We start from the raw sequence: 22,025 nt of genomic DNA on the forward strand, positions 1-22,025 counted from the left end.
GGATAACAGTTTTTCTGATATAGAGAAAGTCCTATTCTGGAAGAACACAAAAGAAGATAACAGTGCACTCATGTTGTTCGCAGGAAAAGGGTGACAACTGAACTGCAGCATACTTTGCACGAAAAACTGTCTAAACACCCGGGTAAGTTTTATTAACACAATCGTATAACACAGATCAGATTTGATCGCATTTTACTGATTCAAAATTTAGAAATACGGGGCCAGTTGGCCGTGCGGTTAGGGGCGCGCAGCTGTTAGCTCGCATGCGGGAGATAGTGGGTTCGAACCCCACTGTCGGCAGCCCTGAAGATGGTTTTCCGTGGTTTCCCATTTTTACGTCAGGCAAATGCTGGGGGCTGTACCTTAATTAAGGCCACGGCCGCATCCTTCCCATTCCTAGGCCTTTCCTGTCCCATCGTCGCCATAAGACCTATCTGTGTCGGTGCAACGTAAAGCAAATATAAAATTTTAAAAATTAGAAATGCGGTTACTCTAAAAAGTTGCTCGATACTCGTCCTTTCCGCAGCTTTTCCCACACCCTGGTGGGGTCGCGGGTGCGAACTGTGTCGCACGTGTGGATTTGGCCCGGTTTTACGGCTGGACACCCTTCCTGACGCCAATCCTGTATAGAGACATATATTCGCGTTTCCGTGATGGTTGGCAGTGTGGCGTGTTGTGTGTGTATGAAGTGGAGTGTATTGGAGAAAACAACATCCTAGTCGCCGAGTCAGAGGAATTAACCAGACTTACATGGGACACCTTTGACCTCGAAAGCTCGGAACCGCACGAAACCATGCTTAGAATAACAAGCAATCATAAAAAATACAGTGGTGAGCTTCATTTCCATGCAAAACTCCGCACTTGTCTGATAGCGCCACTAAACGGTGGCATAGTGTAGCTGCACTAACCAGCGTTCAAGTTGCGTGAGTGGTATAGCTGCAGTACGTATTTGTTTCTTGGAGTGTTCGCAAGCGAGTTACTGTGTAAACCCTGTGCAGTGCAGTGATATCGTGAAGAGAATTAATCCTACGCATGTGGTCCAAATATTAGGGACAACGTTGCGACGTGCTGAATATGGAAATGACATCGGGGCCGAGGATATGGAGTTTGCAGATATATTACATAACATAATAATTCAGAAATATGATGGCGATGACACAGAAATACACGACGTTAGGCTGGATAGATATACGGATTTTGAAGGACAGGAGGAACCTAAGCCTGAAGGTGGCTCTTCATGCAGTACACGACATTCATCTCCAGAGCAATAGAAACAGTCAAGTCAAAGTGAGTACGAACTCTCTCCACCCAAAAAGACGAGGTCCAGTGTATTAAAAGATATTGATGACAGCGTACAAGAGAACATTTCTGAGGACTATTACAATCGTGGCTTCAGTTCCTATAGCAAACTAATGAAGCGCTATAAGTGTATCAAAAGTAAATCAAATTGCACATTAATTCTATATTATGTGTCTAGGAAACGGGGAGCAGGTGCTCGTTTCAAAGGAAACAGACTGTCGCAATTACAAACTATAAAAGAGTATGTAATATCGCAATTTGATGGTGCAAGGAAGTATGGATCCACAGTTCACTATTGGCATCTCCAGATGTGGGCACTAGAAGAGGCTAAAATTGTTGGCTTGGTCAATTTCAAAGCTTCCATTTCCTTTATCGACCATCTCAAGGCTGAATACGGCATTTCATCCAGGAATATTACTACATTTGTCACACGTAAGGACATAAAAGACGATAATATTATACGTCAGAAGCCACAACAGTTTGTGGAAGATGTGAACATTTTTATAACAGAGGAGGGTGTGAAGAAAGGTAATGTTTGGAACAGTGACCAGAGTCAATTCGAGTATGAAATGTCTTCAGCATCAACACTGTCCTACAGAGGAGAGAAAACTACAGGTAGTGTGTTGCAGTCTGTACATAGCTCTACCCAGAGCTACACAATTGATGTGGCTTTATCAATGGCAGGCAGACTAGCAAACAAGTTGTACATCTGTTTTCAAGAGATGCAAGGGACTTTCGGTCCAATATTTTAAAGAAACTTGCAACAACCTGTCCACGAAACATTCATGTGGAGGCAAGCAAAAGTGGAAAAATGACCAAAGAACACATGAAACCTTTTCTAACTTCAGTCCTTGGCGAACATGTAACACATGAAAAGAGCCTATTGGTTGTGTGATTCCTGGGCAGGTCATACAGATCATACCCTTCTAGATGCGAGTTTTCCAAACAAAAATGTTACGCTGAAGATATTGCCACCGAAAACAACAAAATATTGCCAACCCCTTGATGTTTACTTTTTCGGCAATATAAACTCTATATCAGAAGGATTACTGATTTTGTAAGACTACAAGGTTCCAAACCACACGTGAAGGTACATGATCGTTATTTCATCGTGAAACTTCACTCTGTGATTTACAATCAGTTTGTTGCACCTACGTATAAGCCTATGTTGCAATATGCTTGGTGAAAGCCAGGCTATGACATTGATATACCAACATCATCATTTGAAAATGTAATTAGTGTGGCTTTTGATATTGGACTGCGTGAATGCGAAAGTGATTTGGAATGTGATAACGTGACTTAAGTGAGGTGTGCACATTGTTCTCTCCCAGTTTGTTTTAACCACTTCATCGAAAACCCGCATCTGCACTTCGAGGACTAATTTAAGCACTTTCGGGTGTGTGGTACTGCTGTGTATGTGTGTTTTGCGCTATTATAAGTACTTTAAACAGAGAGTTTTTGGCGCTGCTGATTGAAAATGTAATTATAGACTGTCGCCATTAAATTACATATAATTTCATTCGTATGGTATTGATATCTTGTTACTTTGTTTCTCTCTATTAAAAAGGTTACTTGAGGTAGAATGCAACGTTTTGCATGGAAATGACGCACACCACTGTTTTGTTTATGATTGCTTGTTATTCGAGGCATGGTTGCGTGCGGTTCCGAGCGTTCGAAGTCAAAGGTGTCCCTTGTTAGTTAAAATCCTCAGCCCGACCGGAAATCCAACACTGGACACTTTGAAGAGAAGGCCTCGATGCTGGAAATAATTAATTGCTTAGGGAGATTAATATAATCTGCTAGTCTCTGGCATTCTATCCTGGCTCTGTCTGGTGGTATTTTAAGGTGCTCAGGTACGTCAGCCTTGTGTCGCTAGATTTACTGGCATGTAAAAGAACTCCTGCGGGAGAAAATTCCGGCACCTCAGCGTCTCCAAAAACCGTAAAAGAAGTTAGTGGGACATAAAGCAAAATAACGTTAATTAGTTTCTAGAATTATCACTACTGATTGTGACTGTTCAGGCGTTCGGAACGATGTGTGTGAAGTACTGACTGTGAGCTGCCTTGATCGTTCAAGTGATAAAAATTGAACGGTGATGTGTATGATACACCCCAATAACTACATTCGTAGACTGGTTAATTATTTTCTACCGAGCTCGATAGCTGCAGTCGCTTAAGTGCGGCTAGTATCCAGTATTCGGGAGATAGTAGGTTCGAACCCCACTGTCGGCATCCCTGAAGATGGTTTTCCGTGGTTTCCCATTTTCACACCAGGCAAATGCTGGGGCTGTACCTTAATTAAGGCCACGGCCGCTTCCTTCCCACTCCTAGCCCTTCCCCGTCCCATCGTCGCCATAAGACCTGTCTGTGTCGGTGCGACGTAAAGCAAGTAGAAAAAAAAAAATAATTATTTTCTTTAATGCTTTCATAATCAATATTCGAAACTTCAGAATTTAATCATATTTTGCATTTTGGATACAAAAAGCATTTTCTTGTGCCGACTTCTACCGATATTTCCAGGTTATGTTTTCAAACCCTTAACCTGTAGGCTTTTCCGACTCGTTGGCTGAATAGTCAACGTTCTGGCCTTCGGTTCGGAGGGTCCCGGGTTCGATTCCCGGCCGTGTCGGGGATCTTAACTTGCATTGGTTAATTCCAATGGCCCGGGGGCTGGGCGTTTGTGCTGTCCCCAACATCTCTGCAACTCACCGACCACACACAACACTATCCTACACCATAATAACACGCAGTGAATCCGGGAGATAGTAGGTTCGAATCCCACTATCGGCAGCCCTGAAAATGGTTTTCCGTGGTTTCCCATTTTCACACCAGGCAAATGCTGGGGCTGTACCTTAATTAAGGCCACGGCCACTTCCTTCCAACTCCTAGACCTTTCCTATCCCATCGTCGCCATAAGACCTATCTGTGTCGGTGCGACGTAAAGCCCATAGCAAAAAAAAAATTAACACGCAGTGCCGCCATAAGACCTATCTGTGTCGGTGCGACGTAAAGCAACTAGCCAAAAAAAAACATAACACGCTCCTACACATGTCCGATGCCGCCCATCCTCATCGGAGGGTCTGCCTTACAAGGACTGCACTCAGCTAGAAATAGCCGCACGATTTTTTTTAAACCTGTAGGCTTTACGAAGACAATGTATGCTACTTCTTACTTCTCCGCAAGAATCCCAGTAATGCTTAAACTGTTCTATTTTGATTGCAGTAATTGACTTATTGACTTCAAACCTATCTTCATTGAACCAGCTCGCACCTGTGCAGGAAGAAGTTCGGCAGCAGTCTAACGTTCTTATTGACTCTTCATAACTTGTCTGTAGCATTGACCTTACATACTCCAGAAACATGCTCAGGCGAACGCAATCCAACGACAGGACATAATCCGAGCTCTAGCATAGCGCGTGTGAGAAACACACATTTTTAGGTACTGTACCTACATTGCACAGGGTAGTCTCCACCTCGTGTGGTGCTGGCCTTCGTAAATAGCTGAAGTTTAACTTACTGTCCATTCCTTAGCAGACAAAGTAGGGGTCCACATACCACGAAAAACGTAAAATTAAGCAATTTCCTCAGTTGTGTCGAAAGTTGAGGGGCTAAAGGGCCCGGAAAGATTTCAAGTTATGAATCTTGGGTAGCTCTATGTATGTATGTATGTATGTATGTATGTATGTATGTATGTATGTATGTATGTATGTATGTATGTATGTATGTATGTTTAGTCATCAGCCTGAAGGCTGGTTGGATCCTCAACAGTTCCGCCATCAGCTGTCATAGATGTCCTAGGCATCACTGAAGAGGCGTACTAGGGAAATGAGGAGTGATGCAGTTTCCCGTTGCTTTCCTCACCGAGCCATAAGTTGCTATTACATATCAGTCTGCCAAGCCCACTGAAATGCATGCACCAACTGATCCTATGAGCAATATTTTCACACCATTCATAGCAGGGACTGGCTGCAGAAGGAATGGCATTACTAGCATCACTCATACCTCAGTCACTTTCATTTTGTCAAAGCCAAGGATAAAGCTGAGACAGATCAATGAAAGTAACAAGATTGCTCTAGTCCATACCAGAAGACATAGTGCACTGTAAACACTAGGTCTTGCCAGCAAAGGCATTGGGCAGCTCTATCAAACTTAAAAAAAACACTAAAAACTATTTTTTAAAAATCGAAAATCTCTTCCAGCATAAATGCAGTTTCGCGAAGAAAATCTAAAATAACGTGTTTCTTTACTTGTTTTCTCTTTGATTCAAATCCTAGCCAAATTAACTTATTTACATAAATCTTTCTGTAATGTAGTCCTTGGTTCAGTACCCTCAGGCGTTTTTTGATTTTTGAAAAGTGTCCACTGAATGTAGTTATTAATAAGGGCTTAAGTGAAACTCTGCATTGACTCACATTAGCGCTCGTAGTGGCAGAAAAAGGCAAACTGCTATCTAAACGACCAGATAACGATGTTTAAGAAAAAGATTGTAATTTTTAGGAATACATAAGGAATGTATTTTCATAGTTTATTATATGTTATTTACCTAAAATTCTTAGCTCATATCCCTAGGATGTTTTCAACATTGAGTTGCTTACCTGAGGGGCTAGAACTGTGGATTTTTTTGCTAGTTTAATATTATTTTGAAGCAGATATGTTAATAATGTCTTGATTTTGTGATTGTTTTTATTGATTGTCGTCTCCCTTAACGCCCTGAACTACAGTATGATTAGTCAGTGAGATTTGAGAGCGAGTTAGAAATTAGGCCTATAGCTCAGAACTTCAAAAAAGAAAGGTCGGCCTAGTGAGTGAGTAAAGAGTTAAAAGAGCACCACACACTGCCTAACACTCGGGCTTGAGATCAAACCGCTCATCTCTCGCTTCATGGTCGTCTTATTGTACATTAACCTATTAAAGCCCAAATTACTTTTACTATAGGCTATATTTCATTTCTAGTGCAAACATGCTCTTATTAATGCTTGCATTGAAGTTGGGAGATATCCCGGTGGTAATACCTGCTTACAATGGTAGGCCTATAGCAGCGAAATTAAAACCCACATTATATAATTACATGAAAACAGAATGTTACAACGAATTTTATCAAAACAAGAAAGTTCATTGTAATGAAAGGAGAATAATAAGAATGAATACCTTAAAACAAGAAGCAAAAAAATGCATGTCAATTACAAATTATTTAAGAATATTGTGATATTATAATGCATAGAAAATCGAGGTTTGTGGTCATTTATTGGGAGCTCGAGGTGTCATACCAAGGTTTTTTGAAGATTTTAGGAAGAGGTTCGGCTTACCATCCTGTCCTGGATATTATATTTTAGTGACGGTACTGAAGAAATCCTGCCAAATCTTAAAAATCACCATCTAAGTGCTTGTAAGCCCTGGGAAAGCATTATTTCTGATTAGTTTAGTGAGTATACTGAGGCCTATGGGGAAAACCTTCGCTGGAAGGCAGTTAAGAATGAATTTTTTTTAGAAAATAACAATTTAAAAACATGTTTCTTATTTTATGTTTGTTATTTACATGCACGTTAGTTTGTGTGCATTTGTTACAAAACTTAGCATGATGTTTTTGTTCTATTTACAGACTGAAGATGACTTTCAATAAAGTTGAAACTCGGGTACCTGAAACGGTAGCGTAGCCAGGATTGGCCGTTGGGAGGGCGGGACGGGGGGGGGGGGTATAGTTTACAAAATGATGATAGATCATAATGAAGGTACTTGTGCGTGTGTGGTGCGCGCATGCTCGACTGTCATTATAAGGACACTGATACACGTGAATTATGTTGATATTCAGATTGCAGTACAGGACAGAATCTTACATTAAAATACAGAAGATGAACAATACTATCAAAATCAACAGTTTTACAGCGAATGGTATGATCAGTTCACAATCTAAAATCCAACTTTCGATGCTTCTTAGAAAATAAATTATGCTTTGTGTATGTTTATTTAGTTACTTGTTTATTGTCGGTTTCTTTGTAAAAATTCCATGGGAGGGTGTTAACCCCCAGTAACTCTCCCCCTGGCTACGCTCCTGACGTGAAATGGAATAATTCTTGGTAAAAATTACATCTAAAGCCCATCATTTTGAGCAAATACCACAGCATGTATGCTACAACCATTACATATTTAAAATATTCCCTTAAGCTCGCGTGTTCTCCTCTTCTTCGTCCACTGCATTTCCAAACCCTAGTGAGGTCACAGGGTTGAAATGTATAGCATCTGTGGAATTGGCCCCGTTTTACGGCCGGATGCCTTTCCTGACGCCACCCTTGTGTGGGGGGGGTGTATTCACTATTGCGTGTCTTTGTGGGGATTGTGTTGTATATACGAAGAAAAATGTGTGGGGACAAACACAAATACCCAGTCCCAAAATCAAGGGAATTAACCGGCCGGTAATGGAACCCAGGACCCTCAGAACTGAAGGCCTCCATGCTGATCATTTAGCCAAGAAGCCGGACTCCTTACTGTAATCTTAGTTCGGGCGATGTGGGCCGTCATCACCTAGGACATAAGACCTTAAGAGGAGCAACATGCACGTTAATGCAAACATCATTAGCCTAATAATTTCTATCAGTAGCAGAATATTTGTTTTGTGGACATTATTATTCATGTTAAGAAGCAGAAACATTTTGTTTATGGAATTATTTGTATGATAATTTAAACGAGAAAATTATGAAGTATACAGCTGAACAACTACTGAATTTGTGCCGCTGAAGACTGGAAGATGCAGCAGGATATTGTTAAAGAGAGCGACCTGTTGATGCATTGAGGAATAAATGACGAATTATGTGCTAGTTACTAATAAAGACACATTTTTAGCCTAAATAGGTCAAAAACATCTTACTGTACTTCATATGATTCAGTAATAAGTTTACTAATTGAGACCTTCATAGTATTGTTAGGGTACTGGGCTTTGATGATTTAATTAACACGCTGCTTGTAAATGTCGGTTAGTAAGTTAATTAAGGAATGCTCACAAATACTTCTTTTGTAATGTATATATTCCTCGGCGATGAAGATCTAATTACACTAGCCTCTTTAAGAATGTTGCGCCTGTAGAACAACGATTGTTAGTACTTTCGCGAAGCTTTTTATTTCGAGACGTAAAAATCTGAATGCTCTTCAAATCAAAGCATCGTCCTTGTGAAGTTTTCGGGTCAAGGTAAAAGTGGCCTAATGTTAATAGAGATGAATGACATAGTGTTGTTGTTGGAATAATGAAATGGAATCGTTATAATTACTATTTATGATGATGAAGCGACTTCCACATGTCGCTACCGCACATGTGATCCTTATGCTGTGGGCCAGATGTGCGGATGACGAGATTATTAACCCACACAGACCACGGGTTTTATTTACACGCAACGAAACGGGACGGGGACTCAGTTGCGTCCTGGTACTCGGTTTGTTTCTACCACTTGTTACGGCGTGTTTTCTCTTAAGTATTATGAGTGGTTTATTTTAGTATAAATGCAGTGCGATATTTATGTTGTGTATTGTGGATTTTTGACGTAACACATTCTTATAGTGCATAATTTATTTCTACCTCTCGAATTGCAAATAATAATATTGTGATAACTATCTTTATCTAACAAGTCTCGCGTTCTTATTGAGAAATAATCTGTGTTAGAATCTCGTAACTGGTGCAGTGGCTAACCGGAATTCCTAAAAGTTCCTTATTTTACTTCCTCCTTTTCTGAGTTGTGTTATACTGTGCGTGTCGTAGTGTGTAGAGATAATTTAAGTGCACTCGGTTAGGGAAGAAGATGTGATGTCGGGTAACAAGGAGGTGCAGCAAGCCAAACAATGGGAAGCCCGTACTCTTCGCCGACGCTCCCTTCGCCGGCTCAAGAGGAACAACAGCAACTGGCAAGCTCAATATTTTGCTACATCCTTGGGATATGCTGTTTCTTATATTACGTAAGGAAAACTTTCGCATTTCAGGACGATTTGAAGCTTTACCGGAGCTGATGGCCATCGTATCCGTAGGCCCTAAATAATAAACAATAATGCCAGTTAAATCTTGGTAACCTAATTTGATCGCTGTTTTGACAGCTCAGCTTTCAGTTGCTATTCGTAAGGTCTTATACATAAGATTTACACCCAGCGATTACAAAGTTATTGACTTAGATCACCTTGCGATGGGATGGAAGCTCATCATAGGAGTTGATTTTTTGCTAGTAATTTAACATCGCATTAACACATTGAAGGTTTTCGCCTACTCGAGGATGGGAAAGTAATAGGATGGGGTAACGGCTGTGGTTTTAATATTATGGTACAGCGCCAGCATTTGCCCGGTGAAAATGGGAAACCACGGAAAACCATCTCCAGGGCTGCCGACAGTGGAATTCGAACCCATCTCTCGAATGCAAGCTCACAGATACGCGACCCTAACCGCACGGCCAACTCGCTTGGTCATAGAAGTGACTGGACCTTTAAAGACGGTAAGAAATTGTAAAAACCCACTTTATTATTAAAGAGAAATAAAGCGATTAAGGAGGAGGGGCAGGTTAGAACGAAGTAGAGTTAGGAATTGTTGAGGCAATAAGGCAGCCACATAAATTTCAGGGAGAAATCGAAGGGTATCTGAGGACTTGCAGAAGGCATAAATATTCAGTCAGCGGTATGTAAAGATAGTATATAACGATATATATGGACAGCAGGCAATGGTATGTTGATAAACGGGGTTAAAAGTCAGGTTGTGAGTTTCACAGATAGGAAAAGTCCTCTCAGTTTTAATTACTGCGTTGATGGGGTGAAAGTTCTTTTTGAGGATCATTGTAAGTATCTAGGTATTAATATAAGGAAAGATCTTAATTGGGGTAATCATATAAATGGGATTGTAAATAAAGGGTACAGATCTCTGCACATGGTTATGAGGGTGTTTAGGGGTTGTAGTAAGGATGTAAAGGAGAGGGCATATAAGTCTCTTGGTAAGACCCCAACTAGAGTATGGTTCCAGTGTATGGGACCCTCACCAGGATTACCTGATTCAAGAACTGGAAAAAATCCAAAGAAAAGCAGCTCGATTTGTTCTGGGTGATTTCCGACAAAAGAGTAGCGTTACAAAAATGTTGCAAAGTTTGGGCTGGGTAGAATTGAGAGAAAGAAGGAGAGCTGCTCGACTAAGTGGTATGTTCCGAGCTGTCAGCGGAGAGATGGCGTGGAATGACATTAGTAGACGAATAAGTTTGAGTGGCGTTTATAAAAGTAGGAAAGATCACAATATGAAGATAAAGTTGGAATTCAAGAGGACAAACTGGGGCAAATATTCATTTAGAGGAAGGGGAGTTAGGGATTGAAATAACTTACCAAGGGAGATGTTCAATAAATTTCCAATTTCTTTGAAATCATTTAGGAAAAATCTAGGAAGACAACAGATAGGGAATCTGCCACCTGAGTGACTGCCCTAAATGCAGATTGATTGATTGATTGATTGATTGATTGATTGATTGATTGATTGATTGATTGATAATGTCCTGGTAGAGAAGGCGAAGTACTGATATTTAGCCATGATAATAAACACATTCGCAAAAATATTCCAAAATTGAAAACTAGAAAAGCATCTGGGGTTGATAAGATTTCTGGGAATATACTAAAGGCAGTGGGTTGGGAATATAGTTCTGTATCTAAAAGGTTTGATTACTGTTTTCATGGAGAGCTATACCAAATTAATGGAGAGTTGCTATAGTAGCCTCAGATCACAAAGGAAATATAAGAAGATAATTATGGACCAGTCAGCTTGACATGGGTTGCTTGTAAGCCCTGGGAAAGCATTATTTCTGATTATATTAGACGTGTTTGTGAAATTGTTAACTGGTTTGAATGAAGTCAGTTCGGGTTTAGGAAAGGTTATTCCAGTGAAGCTCAACTTGTAGGAATCCAGCATATTTAAATTCAAGAGGTCAAATGGTCTGTCTGTACTGTATCGCTGTTGGCCTATCAAAGGCTTTTAATAGGGTAGGTCATGAGTGACTACTGACCAAAATGAGGGCTATTGGACTGAGCAAAGGAGTTGTTAAATGGGTGGCTAAATTTCTAGATATTAGAAATCAGAGAATTGGAGAAGGAGAAGAATTATCTGCTCCTGTAATGATTACGAGCGGGTCTGTCAAGGCAGTTTTATTGGACCTATGTCTTTTCTTATGTATGTAAGTGATAAGACGTCTGTTACCATTTCTTGATGGACGCAGTATTTTTGCACCTGTCTCTTAGCACAGGCCAGAGCAATATCTGCAGTAGCTTCCACCGAAGTTCAAGTCTCATTTATGGCTATAATTGTATGGTGCTGCTAAGGTATGGGTGGGCTAAAATAATAGTGGCGTGTGGCCTCCGAAGAGGCCTGGTGCATGTCTTTCGAGTTGACGCCGTATCTATAGGTGACGTGCGCGTCTATGAGGATGGGGCCCTACGTAGGATGAATTCTAATGCTGAAGACGGCTCACACACCCAGCCCCCGAGCCATTGGAATTAACCAATGAAAAAATCCCCGACCGGCCGGGAATCGAACTCGGGACCCCCTGGACCAAAGGCCAGCACGCTAACCATTTAGCCATGGAGCCGCACATGGGTGGGTTGAGAAATGACATTTCAGTCAATCAATCAATCAATCAATCAATCAATCAGCACTGATCTGCATTTAGGGCAGCCGCCCAGGTGGCAGATTCCCTATCTGTTGCTTTCCTAGCCTTTTCCCAAATGATTTCAAAGAAATTGGAAATTTATTGAACATCTCCCTTGGTAAGTTATTCCAATCCCTAACTCCCCTTCCTATAAATGAATATTTGCCCTAGTTTGTCCTCTTGAATTCCAACTTTATCTTCATATTGTGATCTTTCCTACTTTTATAAACATCATTCAAACTTATTCGTCTACTAATGTCATTCCATGCCATCTCTCCGCTGACAGCTCGGAACATACCACTTAGTCGAACAGCTCTTCTTTCTCTCAATTCTTCCCAACCCAAACATTGCAACATTTTTGTAACGCTACTCTTTTGTCGGAAATCACCCAGGACAAATCGAGCTGCTTTTCTTTGGATGTTTTCCAGTTCTTGAATCAGGTAATCCTGGTGAGGGTCCCATACACTGGAACCATACTCTAGTTGGGGTCTTACCAGAGACTTATATGCACTCTCCTTTACATCCTTACTACAACCCCTAAACACCCTCATAACCATGTGCAGAGATCTGTACCCTTTATTTACAATCTCATTTATGTGATTACCCCAATGAAGATCTTTCCTTATATTAACACCTAGATACTTACAATGATCCCCAAAAGGAACTTTCACCCCATCAACGCAGTAATTAAAACTGAGAGGACTTTTCCTATTTGTGAAACTCACAACCTGACTTTTAACCCCGTTTATCAACATACCATTGCCTGCTGTCCATCTCACAACATTTTCGAGGTCACGTTGCAGTTGCTCACAATCTTGTAACTTATTTATCACTCTATAGAGAATAACATCATCCGCAAAAAGCCTTACCTCCGATTCCACTCCTTTACTCATATCATTTATATATATATAAGAAAACATAAAGGTCCAATAATACTGCCTTGAGGAATTCCCCTCTTAATTATTACAGGGTCAGATAAAGCTTTGCCTACTCTAATTCTCTGAGATCTATTTTCTAGAAATATAGCAACCCATTCAGTCACTCTTTTGTCTAGTCCAATTGCACTCATTTTTGCCAGTAGTCTCCCATGATCCACCCTATCAAATGCTTTAGACAGGTCAATCGCGATACAGTCCATTTGACCTCCAGAATCCAAGATATCTGCTATATCTTGCTGGAATCCTACAAGTTGAGCTTCAGTGGAATAACCCTTCCTAAAACCGAATTGCCTTCTATCGAACCAGTTATTAATTTCACAAACATGTCTAATATAATCAGAAAGAATGCCTTCCCAAAGCTTACATACAATGCATGTCAAACTTACTGGCCTGTAATTTTCAGCTTTATGTCTATCACCCTTTCCTTTATACACCGGGGCTACTGTAGCAACTCTCCATTCATCTGGTATAGCTCCTCCGACCAAACAATAATCAAATAAGTACTTCAGATATGGTACTATATCCCAACCCATTGTCTTTAGTATATCCCCAGAAATCTGATCAATTCCAGCCGCTTTTCTAGTTTTCAATTTTGTATCTTATTGTAAATGTCATTGTTATCATACGTAAATTTTATTACTTCTTTGGCCTTAGTCTCCTCCTCTATCTCGACATCATCCTTGTAACCAACAATCTTTACATACTGCTGACTGAAAACTTCTGCCTTTTGAAGATCATCACATACACATTCCCCTTGTTCATTAATTATTCCTGGAATGTCCTTCTTGGAAACTGTTTCTGCCTTAAAATACCTATACATACCCTTCCATTTTTCACTAAAATTCGTATGACTGCCAATTATGCTTGCCATCATGTTATCCTTAGCTGCCTTCTTTCCTAGATTCAATTTTCTAGTAAGTTCCTTCAATTTCTCCTTACTTCCACAGCCATTTCTAACTCTATTTCTTTCCAATCTGCACCTCCTTCTTAGTCTCGTTATTTCTCTATTATAAGAAGGTGGGTCTTTACCATTCCTGACCACCCTTAATGGTACAAACCTGTTTTCGCATTCCTCAACAATTTCTTTAAACCCATCCCAGAGTCTGTTTACATTTTTATTTACCATTTTCCACCGATCATAGCTACTTTTTAGAAACTGCCTCATGCCTGCTTTATCAGCCATATGGTACTGCCTAACAGTCCTACTTTTAAGACCTTCCTTTCTATCACATTTATTTTTAACTACCACAAAAACAGCTTCATGATCACTAATACCATCTATTACTTCAGTTTTCCTATAGAGCTCATCTGGTTTTATCAGCATGACATCCAGGATATTTTTCCCTCTGGTTGGTTCCATCACTTTCTGAATCAGCTGTCCTTCCCATATTAACTTATTTGCCATTTGTTGGTCATGCTTCCTGTCGTTCGCATTTCCTTCCCAATTGACATCTGGCAAATTCAGATCTCCCGCTACAATCACATTTCTTTCCATGTCGTTTCCGACATAGCTGACTATCCTATCAAATAATTCCGAATCCGCGTCAGTGCTACCCTTTCCCGATCTGTACACTCCAAATATATCAAGTTGCCTATTATCTTTAGAAATGAGCCTTACACCTAGAATTTCATGTGTCTCATCTTTAACTTTTTCGTAGCTTACAAATTCTTCTTTCACCAGAATGAACACTCCCCGTCCCACCCTTCCTATCCTATCTCTACGATACACACTCCAGTGCCGTGAGAAAATTTCTGCATCCATTATATCATTTCTCAGCCATGATTCAACTCCTATTACAATATCTGGTAAATATATATCTATTAAATTACTAAATTTATTCCTTTCCTTACAATACTTCTACAGTTCAACACTAACAATTTTATGTTATCCCTACTTGATTTCCAGTTCCCTGTTGCCTTATCACTGCTCCCTAGGCCATCCCGTTTCCCTGAATGTACCTCCCTATTACCCTTCCAAACAAATTTCCTAACTTATACGTACCACTGCGGTTTAAATGAAGGCCATCTGAGCGCAGATCCCTATCTCCTACCCACCCATTAGGATCTAGAAATTTCACTCCCAGTTTCCCACATACCCACTCCATAGTCTCATTTAAATCCCCAATCACCCTCCAGTCAGTATCCCTTCTACAAAGTATTCCACTAATAACAATCTCCGCTTTCTTAAACTTCACCCGTGCTGCATTTACCAGATCCCACACATCTCCAACTATGTTGGTACTTATATCAGCTTGCCTTACATTGTTGGTACTAACGTGAAACACTACCACCTTCTCCTTCCCCTCCTCCCTCTCTTCTACTTTCCTCAACATCTGCCTCAACCTAATTCCTGGATAACACTCTACCCTGGTACCCTTTCCTCCACACACTTTCCCCACGTGTCTAACGATGGAATCCCCCATGACCAGAGCCTCAACCCTACCCGCCTCATTTGATCCCCTCCCCTCCTGGTCAGCCCTATCTTTCCTGATAGCTGCAGAAGCTACTTCCTCCTCCCTTTTCTCCTTCCCATGACCCTGTTCCACCTGTCTTTTCCTATCCTCTACTCTACATTTTCCTTTCCTACCTTTTCCCTTCCTCCTACTTCCACACATCTCAGCAACAGTTCCCTGTCCCTCATCTTCCTTCTGTTGTTCTACCTGGAGTGACTCGTACCGATTTCGCACAGACACCTGTCCTGAATTCTGATCCTGAATAGAGCCTTTAGCCTGCAATCTCCTTCCCCTTAGAACATTAGACCACCTGTCTTCTACAACCCCTCCCTTTCCTTCCCCTCCCTCTTGTACACCTACTGTAACCTGTACATTGTTTGAGGGAGTCCTATCTTCCTTCCTGTCTTCTGTGAGAATCCTAATTATCTCCCTCAAACTTTCCAACTCCTCCCTCATACCCCTCAATGCCTCGCCACATCCACAGTAAGTACACTCGCGCTCCTTAGCCATTCTTTACGGGGAAAAAATGAAATTAAAAATAAAATAACTTATTTGCAAAAAATAAATGAACGGAGGGATATATTGTCTGGGATAGTACACAACAATAAGGTAATTAATATACGACTACACTACAATACTACTTAGTCGTGCTCTATTTTTTTTATCCTACAACCCCTGACAGGATAAAAACTGCTGTTAATTACTGAATATCGAAAGTAATAGCCTACACAAGAACTACACAATTCCAAACTGCAATTAAGCATATTCTAATTACAACAACAGTATTTTAGTAAGAGTTTCTATGGATACCTCTACTACACCAGTACTACACAAATATTTTACAATAATAAAATAATCTCACTAAATTCTAATAGGATATTACTCGTATACTACTGTACAGTACACTACAGTAATTTTAAACTACTTTCAGACGTATCCTAATTACGATACCGGTACCGTACCGTATGTCACTAAACTAAGCACAACAGAAATGAAATTTGCAAGTACTACTGTACTCAAAGATTACCAACGAAGCTAAATGTTTAGACAAATTATTATTTGTATTACGGTACACGAAAAATAACACACGAATATAGCAGGCATGATACGGCACTATCTAAATGTACTGTATCTATACTACAATGTATCTACACTACACTACACTGCGTTTGGTTAAATGCTGAAGTATCGAAAGGATTGCCGTACACGGAGAAAAACACGAATATAACTGGCAAGATACTATCTAATATATTATACCTTATCTTCACTACAATTCTACTGAAATGTGGTTATGTGATTATTACAGCTGGTGGATTACTATTATTTTCCCTACTCCACGGGACGGAGAATGAAAGTGTCCTTAATTAGGCCTACTGAAAAATACGAGGTTGTCTAAGTAATTTCTCAAATATTTCTATCAAAACTACTACTACTACTCCAGGGACTTGAACTGCAATTTCTGGGATATATGAACTTTATTTATTATTAGCTAACCGCTCATAAATACTGAAAGATCGAGGGAGCGAAATATAGATTACGGATACTTTAACTACCTACTCAGAAGTACAAATGAATGGAATACAAAGTCAGCTGATTTTTATTTACTTGACTACACTACACCCTTTGTTCACGACTGTAGCCAACAATGCAATATTTGAATATGAGGAGCGACAATAATCAATAACAATACGACTGTTAACTATTACCGTGTAATCTCTTTAACTTCATTTTAAATGGAAGTTTACAGGCCTATGGTGTTTTTTTAAATGTAGTAAATTATCACCTTCGCGATAGTTTGAACGGATATCTATACGAAATACCGGAGAAGTTGCTGCAGAAGTTACGGTACTATTCCTTATGATAATCTGCCTTTGTAAGTATAACCAACGAACCTACAGATATTTACAAATATTTTTAAAGTTAATATTATTACCTAAAGTATTTCCTAAACCTAAATTAGAAACAAGGTACACCTAGCTAGCCTACTTAACCTAGAAAACGTAATTTACTGAAGACCAACTGAATTACTTGTTACACAATTTAAATAAATATCACTACTCCCAATTTCTATCAATAAGCACTAAACACCACTATATAAACAGCACTAAATGAATCAGATATACACTAAATTTAGCTATTTCAATAGGTTTTCACTACATTATCACTACAATAATGCAAGAGCTCTCTCAACAGCCAACCGTTCTCCAGCGCATCCAACAATGCACGACGTCTGATTGTTTCACTCATAGGGTCAGTCATACTGGCTCAGTGAGGAAAGCAGTGGCAAACTGCCTTATTCCTCGTCTTGCCTGCTACCCCTCGTTTTTGATCAGTCGTCGGTTTTTGCGGTTTCCCATAACCACATAGACTTTTGTGGTGCTATTTTAGGATCCAACCGACCTGTGGGTTGATAACCTAACGGACAAATAAACGATATGTATAAAGAACTGGATTTTTCTGTGGTTTCCCATTTTCACACCGGGCAAGTGCTGGAGCTGTACCTTAATAAAGGCCACGGCCGCTTCCTTCCCCCTACTAGCCCTTTCCTATCCCATCGTCGCCATAAGACCTATCGGTGTCGGTGTGACGTTAAGCAACTTGTAAAAAAAAAGAACTGGATTTGTGTGTGTGTGTTAAGAAGGAAGCCAATTGTTTTGCACGTTGCTTGACGTCGCATCGACACATATGTCTTAGGGCGATGATGGGACAGGAAAGGGATAGGGTGGTAGGGAAGCGTCCGTGGCCTTAATTATACAGCCCCAGCATTTGCTTGGTGTGAAAATAGGAAACCACGCGAAACCATCTTCAGGGCTACCGACAGTGGGGTTCGAACCCACTATCTTCCGAATACTGGATACTGGCCGTACTTAAGCGACTGAAACCATATTTTTAAAGTGTCGACTCAGTTAAGACAACTTTCAAGTTTTTCATTCAATCGAAACGCTAATAATATACACTATAATTCTATAACCTAAAGTGTGCTTCTTTTTTACAGGTATGCTATATGTGTTATAATTAGTGTTTCCACAGACTGAAAAGCTTTAAAGTTGTTATGAAGAAGTGGAATCACAGATAAGGCTTATTGCGGAAGATGTTATACTGAATAGAGTAGTTAATAAGTTACAGGATTGTGACACGTCTCCTGCCTCGTAACCGCTGTCCACTAATGGAACTCAAGTCGAAGTAGTCGGAAATGGGCAACACTGCGTGAGATGCCTCTGTTCGAAAACATTCGAAAACGTCACTATTCCTATAAAGAAATAATTCCAACATCGTATGGATATGTACAGTATCTTTAATTTTCGATTCTCCTAATCATTGTAATACTCATGCAAGCCCTCTGCTTGTACACGTCTACACATGCTTTGGCGAGCAGCACGATTACTCGACTGTCGGTGAAAGTCTGAGTGGCACTATAACTGATAGCCATGTGCTGCTAAATGGTTAGCGTGCTGGTCTTTGGTCACAGGGGTCTCGGGTTTGGTTCCCGACAGGGTCGGGAATTTGAACCATCATTGGTTAATTTCTCTCGCACGGGGGCTGGGTCGTACCGAGTGTAACAACCTGCCTGTATATTGGCGCGAATTAGCTGGGGAGTTAGATAACTTTCTTCTTTAGCATGCCATTCCTCTGGTTCATACATTTTCTGATATTACTGGTACGTAACGCACTGGTTCATCATAGCATTCGAGCTATTCAATCCCTACTCTGAAGCACTGATTGGAATGAGTAGTGTGCATATTTAACGGAATAATGGCAGAGGAGTGTTCACGGCAGTCTGCGACCTGGGTGTTCCAGCTCTGGAACTTTGGACTGTTAAATCGGCACCGTAGTTAGTACTGTTCGTTGAAAGTGAGAAAGTGTGCGGTTTTTCATTTGATCGACTACGTAATCTGTATGTTAATTAATAAGGGCAGTTTTCCCGTGGAGGTGAATTTCTAACCTAAATTATGTTGAACGTCCTGATCTATCTGACTTAGTAACCATGTAGTGCAAAATATGGCAACATTAATACATTTGTGAGTGGATGTTTTCTTAATTTGAAGCTAGCGCTTCATGCAGTTAATTGAGAAGATTCCAAACCAAACCAAACCCTATGGCGCAACAGCCCCGAAGGGCCATGGCCTACCAAGCGACCGCTGCTCAGCCTGAAGGCCTGCAGATTATGAGGTGTCGTGTGGTCAGCACGCCGAATCCTCTCGGCCGTTATTCTTGGCTTCCTAGCCCGGAGCCGCCATCTCATTGTCAGATAGCTCCTCAGTCGTTATCACGTAGTCTGAGTGGACCTCGAACCAGCCCTAAGTTACGGGTAAAAATCCCTGACCTGGCCGGGAATCGAACCAGGGATCTCCGGGTAAGAGGCAGGCACGCTACCCCTACACCACGGGGCTGGCTGAGAAGTTTTCAGTTCGAGGAAATTTAACATCCAGATATCTCAGAACACTTTTTTGTAAACTTTGTCGATTCTACAAGGGTTTAATTGAGAATGACGAATGTCTTCAAAACAGGGGTTACGGACATAGCGTTCTTCGGGCTTGTGTACTTACTGTTTATAAAATATCAGCTGCTTTTTTTTTTTTTTTTTTTTTTGCTAGAAGCTTTACGTCGCACCGACACAGATGGGTCTTATGGCGACGAAATCAGCTTCTTTGATCAAAGTTAAGGAACTGCTTCCTGACTCGCTTAATTGCCATTTATAGCCATGCTTAATGCTGGAGACCCCTGCCAGTAGTTTTACTAGAATTGGTTAAATTCGGGGCGAAATCTCGGGGCGCTGAAATCTCTTTAAATTTGGTACCAATTGATTAGACGTTGAACATAGTATGACATCATTTATTCCATTGGTATATGTCTTGGCATTCACGGAAGTGGAGGTACATAGTTGAGATTTGTATTTATCCATAGTTGGTATCTTATAACTATAACTTAAATGTGTTTACGTCTATTTTCATGTCAGATTGCAGTGACATCGGGGACTTGAAAGCTGCCCAATCCGGGACCCGAGGTTAGCTTCCAGCAGCTATCGACAACTTACCTGCACATACCTGAATTATGTTTGAACGTAGTTAAAGCAGTATTAAATATCAGTGTGCTGCATGTTGAAAAGCCAGTTTTATACTTGATGCTGAAATAAGCGAGAGATAAAAATAAATCTACGGAGCGAGTTGACCGTGCGCGTAGGATCGCGCAGCTATGAGCTTGTATTCGGGAGATAGTGTGTTCGAACCACACTGTCGGCAGCCGTGAAGATGGTTTTTCCGTAGTTTTCCCATTTTCATACCAGGCAAATGCTGGGACTGTACCTTAATGCGAAGGTATATAATGGCGACGATGGGACAGGAAAGGTCTAGGAGTGGGAAGGAAGTGGCCGTGGCCTTAATTAAGGTACAGCCCCACCATTCCCCTGGTGTGCAAATGGGAAACCATGGAAGACCATCTTCAGGGCTGCTGACAGTGGGGTTCGAACCAACTATCTCCCGAATGCTGGATACTGGCCGCACTTAAACGACTGCAGCTATCGAGCTCGTTGTGTGTTTTTTAATAATTATTTTTAAAAAACCCAGTGACAAGAAAAATTATGATTTTGAAGCTGATATGTTAGCGTATACTTCTTTCATTAATTAGTCCGGCTGCATGGCTGAGTGGTCAGCATCTTGGCCTTTGGTCCTCGGTGCCGCGGGTTCGATTCCCGGTCGGGTCAAATTAATTTACAGTAATCTTAAACAGTTAACTCCCTTGGCCCGGGGACTGGGCGTTTGTGCTGTCCCCATCACTCCTGCAACTCAGGCTCCACATATAACACTATCCCCCCCCCCCCACACACACACACACACCCCGAGTTCCTTATACACGCCTGCACGGGTATGCAAACTGGGTCGGCTCAGGAAATCATATCGATGAGTTTGAAATAACAGACATGAAGGTGGCGAGAATAATTGAAGGTACAAACAGGTTTAAACAATAGCAAGAGGGCACTCGGAATGAGAAGATAAAGGCTATGTTAAGGATAAACTCGATTGATGCGAGCTGAACGCATAAACGGGGCTTCGTAGGTGGGGTGATGTGAGGGGAAAGGAGGAGGATAGGTTACCTGGGAGAATAATGGACTCACCCTTGAAGGCAAAGAAAAGTACAGGGGAAGCACGACGACGATGCACAGTGCGTAATTTCAGGAATCTAGCCGGCCAAAAATCGTATCTCGGAAACTAATGGACCGATTTACATGAAACTTAGTATGTAGCTGCTATTGTTGGAGATAATTAAGTGTGTGGTCAATCAAGTACAAAGAACAAATTACTACGCCAGGAATATAATTAGTAATCTTTGTAATTTGAATCATTTTTCGTTATAGCTTTAAGAAATTAAATAGATGTTAATAGTGGGACATGCTGTTTAGAATGTTTAAAAACAGATATAGGAATACATGTACGGTACTTAGTTATTAGATGCAGTAACATCAGAATCGCTAACTTCACTGTCATTATCTCCTTCGGCAGAACCAGATACAGGGGATTCAGACAGTAAGTTGAGCACTTCTCGTGAAAGCGCAATCAACTTCCTCCTCCCTGATTTCCTCAATCTGGTAATGTAAGGGTCCTATGATATAAGAAGCCTATGGAAAAGGTCAGTATTTGTGTCCTTTCTGGAAGGTTTACTGTTATCTTTATTCCTGGTCTCCCGGGCTTCCACGGAGAGT

At 40.8% G+C, this 22,025-nt stretch overlaps 1 protein-coding gene across 3 annotated transcripts in view; it reads left to right on the forward strand.

Moving 5' to 3' along the window:
• The window catches only part of LOC136863922 (colorectal mutant cancer protein), an 809,530-nt gene that overhangs the window by 164,465 nt on the left and 623,040 nt on the right, over positions 1-22,025 (forward strand). The window contains exon 1 of one of the 3 annotated variants that reach the window (XM_068226108.1): positions 8,758-9,235. The exons of the other annotated variants lie outside the window; for them this stretch is intronic. Within the exon in view, the coding sequence (XP_068082209.1) occupies positions 9,087-9,235 (149 nt within the window). The 5' untranslated portion in view covers positions 8,758-9,086. Of the gene's footprint in view, positions 1-8,757; positions 9,236-22,025 lie in introns of those variants that run through there. 3 annotated transcript variants of the gene reach the window in all.

Source organism: Anabrus simplex, chromosome 2 (assembly GCF_040414725.1).
Source record: "Anabrus simplex isolate iqAnaSimp1 chromosome 2, ASM4041472v1, whole genome shotgun sequence".
Lineage (NCBI taxonomy): Eukaryota > Metazoa > Arthropoda > Insecta > Orthoptera > Tettigoniidae > Anabrus > Anabrus simplex.